The sequence below is a fragment of the Podarcis pityusensis genome (genome assembly GCF_964106645.2).
Source record: "Podarcis pityusensis genome assembly, chromosome: 13".
Lineage (NCBI taxonomy): Eukaryota > Metazoa > Chordata > Lepidosauria > Squamata > Lacertidae > Podarcis > Podarcis pityusensis.
The window spans coordinates 9,120,406-9,125,985 of NC_138038.1; the positions used below are offsets into that span (position 1 = coordinate 9,120,406).

At 48.1% G+C, this 5,580-nt stretch overlaps 1 protein-coding gene across 3 annotated transcripts; it reads left to right on the forward strand.

Annotated features, from left to right (window-relative positions):
* The first annotated feature begins 783 nt into the window (after positions 1–783).
* LOC308460553 (uncharacterized protein) lies at positions 784–2,871 on the forward strand. 3 transcript variants are annotated; one of them, XM_080977118.1, is made up of 7 exons: positions 784–943; positions 1,479–1,522; positions 1,646–1,713; positions 1,826–2,108; positions 2,209–2,285; positions 2,471–2,525; positions 2,660–2,871. In XM_080977118.1, the coding sequence occupies exons 1-4, from the start codon at positions 847–849 to the stop codon at positions 1,869–1,871; spliced, it is 255 nt and encodes an 84-aa protein (XP_080833244.1). In that variant the 5' UTR covers positions 784–846; the 3' UTR covers positions 1,872–2,108; positions 2,209–2,285; positions 2,471–2,525; positions 2,660–2,871. The 3 variants fall into 3 exon arrangements, with proteins under 3 accessions (XP_080833244.1, XP_080833242.1, XP_080833243.1); XM_080977116.1 differs by having other exon boundaries at positions 1,646–2,108; XM_080977117.1 differs by having other exon boundaries at positions 1,646–2,108; positions 2,676–2,871.
* The last annotated feature ends 2,709 nt before the right edge of the window (positions 2,872–5,580 follow it).

Here is a 5,580-nt window from a genome sequence, read left to right on the forward strand (position 1 = left end):
TGCTGTGAATAACTGGTTGGTAACTTCCTCTGTTTTTATTTTCCTTTCTGTCTCACAGGTTCTCAGAAAGGAAGGGCACAGCAGTTGCTCTGGCGCAGTGGGAAACTAGAAGTCGTGGTATGTTAATTCCATGGGGAATCCATTTCCCACATATTTATTTATTTATATTTCTATACCGCTTTATATTTTTAATAAAAATCTCAAAGCGGTTTACAGCATAATAAATCAATAAATCAATAAAACACTAGCTGGGCGACATTCCTCTGGCCTCAGGAGGAGCCTCTTCAGTGGGGCTGGCTGGTGGGTCTGGGCCTGGCCCCCTGGCCAGGTGGAAAGGGCCTTGCAGGGAGCGGCCTTCACCCTCCCACCTGCCCCCTAGGTCCCTCCGCTGGCTGGCCGCCCCCTGATGTGGCTGGGGGGAGGCAGCGGACTGAGGACAGGAGGGGAGAGGAAATATGGAGGGCGATCTGCCCCAGAAGAAAATAATTGGAAAAGCTTGCAAATACCAGATAGCCTTAGGATTTAAATACATAATGTGATGAATTAATATGTTTAATGCTGAATTGTAAAGAAAGAAAGATGTTAAGTGATTAAGTTAATTTTTAAAGAATATAGGTTTTGGAAAACTGTTAAAATGATATACACGGAAATTCAACCAGGGGGATACAAGGAAGTCACTTAACAACGTTACTAAGTTTGGTTTAAATACGGTTGAGATTTGTGTTTGTTTGTTTAAAAAAATTTTGGGGGGGAAATTAATAAAACATTTGGGGGGGGAGAAAATCTTTGGGGAGGGCCCACGGGACCCCTGTCCCCTAGAGTGGATGCCTTTGGCAGGAGAGTAAAATGTCCTTTCTTTGCAGGGCCGTGGTTTGGAAGCGCCGGTCAGGGCTCCGGCCAAGCAGCAGCCCAGCGGTGCCACGTCCCAAACCAACATCTGCAGGTATGCTGTGCCCTTCTGTGGCAGGGGTGGGGCAGTCTGAGGATGGCATGGCTGGTGCCCTCACACTGGGCTATTGCCTCATAAGAAAAGGTTTTTAATAGAGGGTGAACTGAAAGGGTGGAGGGTTGGAGGAGAGGCAGAAAGAAGAGCTCATTTGTCCGTGGCTAGGGGGCGCGATCTGGACGGTTCTCCAGGGGCGCAAGATCACCCAGCTATGACTCTGCGTACAGGGCACCCTTGACATTTCAGAGCCCAAAGTTGGCCCTTGGTTGGGCACAGTTCCAGATTAAAACCTGTTGCAACCCCTAGGCATTCAAAATATCCCTGGGCTCCTTGCAAATCATATCCTGATACGTTTTTGATTTTACCAACCAACAATAATTAATAGGCAAAACAAACAGTACTTATTCTGATCCGTTGTTGCCTGGCCCATAGGCCTACTCTGTCCATTGAATAATCTGGCTCTGGTGGAGATCAATCCCAGATTTCTCCCTGTCTCCCCCTATCATACTAACTGAGCTTGTTTCTTCCTTAGGCGAGAGGCCGGCCAGAGCAAAGGGGGAAAGGCTCCCACCTCAGGTAAGTGGAAATGCCAACTGAGTGCCCCATATTTTAGGAATGCTTCCTTCCCTTGTCCCCCACCCTTATGCCCCAGACTGGGGCTAGCATGGCAGGGAGCCAGGCGCCTGCTCCTGTTTGCAGTGTGGGAGCCTTTCCCCAATGCGTATTTTGTTCTGGCCAAATCCCTGGAGAGACGTGGCGAACATCAGGTACGAGGGCAGAGGGAATGAAGGGATCCTTGTGAAACATGTTTTGGGAGTCCTAGAAACACTCTCCCACCTGTGGGTTCCATTCTCATGTGATGTCCTTCTTCCTCCACAGGGCCACGCCTCCAGGGATGAGGCTCCAGCGCCGGCTCCCGGAATGAAGAACCGAACAACATCCCGGCGGTTCCCGGCTGTCGTCCCTCGCGGCACGTCCCCACTGCCCCTCCTCTGTACGGGCATGGCTCCATCCCGGCCCGGTTTGGCACAGAAGCAGCAGCCAAAGTTTCCTCCCATTAAAACAGCTTCTCAGGTGAGGGAGGAGACTTTGGCTGTTGCTTCTGTGCTAGGCCGGTCGGACGCCCGTACGGTGGAGAAGTGGGGAGCCCAGATAAGATCAGGTAGGAGGAAATGCCCCTTCCCAGGTCCCCCACCCTCCTGCCCCAGACTGGGACTAGCGTGGCTGGGGGCCAGTCGCCTTCTGATGTCTCTGTTTTGCAGCGAGGGAGAAGTTCAGCCGTGGAACCGCTGCATTCCTGGAGGGACTGGAGCCCAGATGACGGCCTCTCGCCCCTGAGGTAATGGGACAGGGGGGAGGAGGGGGGCCTTAGGAAACACACCAGAAGGGCCTGCAGGATCAGGCCAAGGGCCCGTCTGGTCCAGCCTCCTCTTTTCCCAGGGGCCACCCAGATGCCACTGCGAAAGCAGCCAACAGGATTTGAGCCCAAGAAGCAGTGCTTCAAAGATCCCTTCTTTCTTGCAGGATCTCGATCGTGCACCGCTGTGGCTGCTGCCCAAGCCTCCCCCCAAAAGACCAGGTAAGAGGAAGGGAACCTTTGCATGGGGCAGGGAGAAGGCTGGGGGTCTTCCTACAGGGGTTGCTTGACTACAGCTCCCATTGTCTTCGACCACTGTCCTTTCCCCCCTTCTTTTTTTAATAAAAAAACCACAGCTTGAGGATTCCACAGCTTGAGGATTCCAGAGCGTTTGGATCTCAGCTGAAGGACTGTATTCCGGTTTCTGATTTGTCAGCTGCTGAAGCATTTGAAAGCTGTGATGTGATAAATAGAGGCTTTACAAATGTGAAGAGCGAACTTTTCCCTGTTCATACTTTGGACACACCGGATAATTTTATTGTTGTTATTGCTAAATTTATATAGATGAATTTTTCTACACTGAGAAATATTCCGGGGCTGCATGCACCGCTGAAGCTGCAGATGGAATTCCAAGCAGTGAAGCAGGTCCAGCGTTTTCCTTTCCTTCCTAGTTCTAACTTGTCCCTGGATATCTGGAAAGGCAACTGTGACTGCATTGGTTTTGAAGATATTCTGAACGACCCAGTATAGAGGGAAGGAATGGGAGATCCTCATCTTTTGGTTGAACACAAACTTGGTTTCGTATAATGCGCACATCCTCCATCCTTCTGTTCATGAAAATATTTCTTACCTGTGTCCCTGTGGGTTCAGCTAAACCATCTAATCAGTAGTTGTACAGCAGTTGTTTTGATACACACAATGTCTACCTTGATGAAAAAAAGGCACATTAAATACTTAAATATATTACTTTTGTTCTGTGTTTACTGTCAGTACAAATGTCTTGTAAGTGGGTATTTTTTAAAAACATTGGGAAATATTTCTATTCAGGGCAATATGTCTGCAACTGTGGAACTGTAGACATTAAATAGTCTATAGAAAAGGTGCTTTTTGGTTGAATGTTCTTGTTCTTTGCCATGTATAACCCAGGTATTCGCTGTTTAATCTTTCTTTCCTTGTGCTTGATGACATGCCATCTTCTAAAAACAATGAGTAAAATTTTCTATAAATGCAACAAAACAAAACAAAAACCGAGCTCCCTAGCGGGGCAGCCCAAGCTCTGAAGAGTTTAGGCTATCTCAATTTGGGAAACGGGCCGTGGCAGCAGGGGGAGAGATCAGCTCATCAGCACACAGCCTCTAAGACTGTCCCCAGAGTGAGAAAACTTCCCAAATTAAATCCCAATAAGGAGAGAGAATTCAAAGAATTAGTGGAACAACTTTTGAAAAGTGTCTGGGGGTGAAATAAGGGAGTCCACTCTAGAGCTGGTCAGAACCGCGTGGGGAAAATCGGACTGGAAAGAACCGGGTACAATTAAACTTTTAGTCTCCGAGTATATGGGCATAGAAGCGATCCAAGAATTGTAGAGCTGGAAGGGACCCCAAGGGTCATCTAGTCCAACCCCCTGCAATGCAGGAGCCCCACGTTGGGCAAAAGATTCCTGCAATGCAGGGGGTTGGACTAGATGACCCCCAGTGTCCCCTCCAACTCTACCATTCTTTGATTCTCATACAAATGCTGTGAATGGCCTGCATCTGAGGGGCTGTGATGACCCTCTAAGTTGCATCCTGCAGGGATAAATGCCTCACCCTGAAGAGAGACTGCTTCCCATCACTCATTTAGAACTCTAAGGGCTGGACCACCAGGAGCAGGAAGAAAGTAAAGACAAATCTCTTCCAGGATCTGTTTCCTTCTTCCTGCTCTGCATGGGCACCAGGGCACACTAGCCATCAGCAACAGGAGGGCATCTTAGAATCATAGAATCATAGAGTTGGAAGAGACCACAAGGGCCATCGAGTCCAACCCCCTGCCAAGCAGGAAACACCATCAGAGCACTCCTGACATATGGTTGTCAAGCCTCTGCTTAAAGACCTCCAAAGAAGGAGACTCCACCACACTCCTTGGCAGCAAATTCCACTGTCGAACAGCTCTTACTGTCAGGAAGTTCTTCCTAATGTTTAGGTGGAATCTTCTTTCTTGTAGTTTGGATCCATTGCTCCGTGTCCGCTTCTCTGGAGCAGCAGAAAACAACCTTTCTCCCTCCTCTATGTGACATCCTTTTATATATTTGAACATGGCTATCATATCACCCCTTAACCTCCTCTTCTCCAGGCTAAACATGCCCAGCTCCCTTAGCCGTTCCTCATAAGGCATCGTTTCCAGGCCTTTGACCATTTTGGTTGCCCTCCTCTGGACACATTCCAGTTTGTCAGTGTCCTTCTTGAACTGTGGTGCCCAGAACTGGACACAGTACTCCAGGTGAGGTCTGACCAGAGCAGAATACAGTGGCACTATTACTTCCCTTGATCTAGATGCTATACTCCTATTGATGCAGCCCAGAATTGCATTGGCTTTTTTAGCTGCCGCGTCACACTGTTGGCTCATGTCAAGTTTGTGGTCACCCAAGACTCCTAGATCCTTTTCACATCTTCCGCACATATATTTTCCAAATACACTCTAGGTGGTTAGTTCTGCCCCACTGAAGCCAGCTTGTACCTTCCCCTATTATTGTGACTCACAATTGCTACTGTGATAGGAATTTTATGGTCTTAAATATATGGTAATGTTCATAAGTGTACCAACCAAGCACATCAGCACAGGAAGGCCAACCTGGAACCATTTTGATTCCTAAACTGACCAAATCTTTTCTCTGCAAGGTCAAAATGGAAAAGCCTCCCCATTGTCTTTTCCTTCACAAATCCTGTCTTAAGGGTATGTCTGTGTTTGAATAGGGTATATATAGGGTCTGTATAGGGTATATATAGGGTTTGAATAGGGTATATATAGGGTCTGTATACCAACATCCCACACAACGATGGTTTACAAGCTATAAGGAACACCATTTCAGATAAAACCACAGCGGACCTTGCCACCAAACTCTGCCAATTTGTCCTTACCCACAACTTCAAATTCGGTGATGACCTGTTCCTTCAGATCAGCGGCACAGCAATGGGCACCCGCATGGCCCCACAGTATGCCAACATCTTCATGGCAGATTTAGAACAACGTTTCCTAAACTCCTACCCACTCAAACCTCACCAACACGGCTACCTATCTGTAA

What these genes read in the sequence shown, in the direction of transcription:
- LOC308460553 (XM_080977116.1), top strand. Translation starts at nt 847, where the DNA reads ATGTCCTTTCTTTGCAGGGCCGTGGTTTGGAAGCGCCGGTCAGGGCTC. An exon ending in GGGAAAGGCTCCCACCTCAG is followed by an intron (nt 1,523 to 1,645) that starts GTAAGTGGAAAT and finishes TCCTGTTTGCAG; the next exon opens with TGTGGGAGCCTTTCCCCAAT. An exon ending in GGGAGCCCAGATAAGATCAG is followed by an intron (nt 2,109 to 2,208) that starts GTAGGAGGAAAT and finishes TCTGTTTTGCAG; the next exon opens with CGAGGGAGAAGTTCAGCCGT.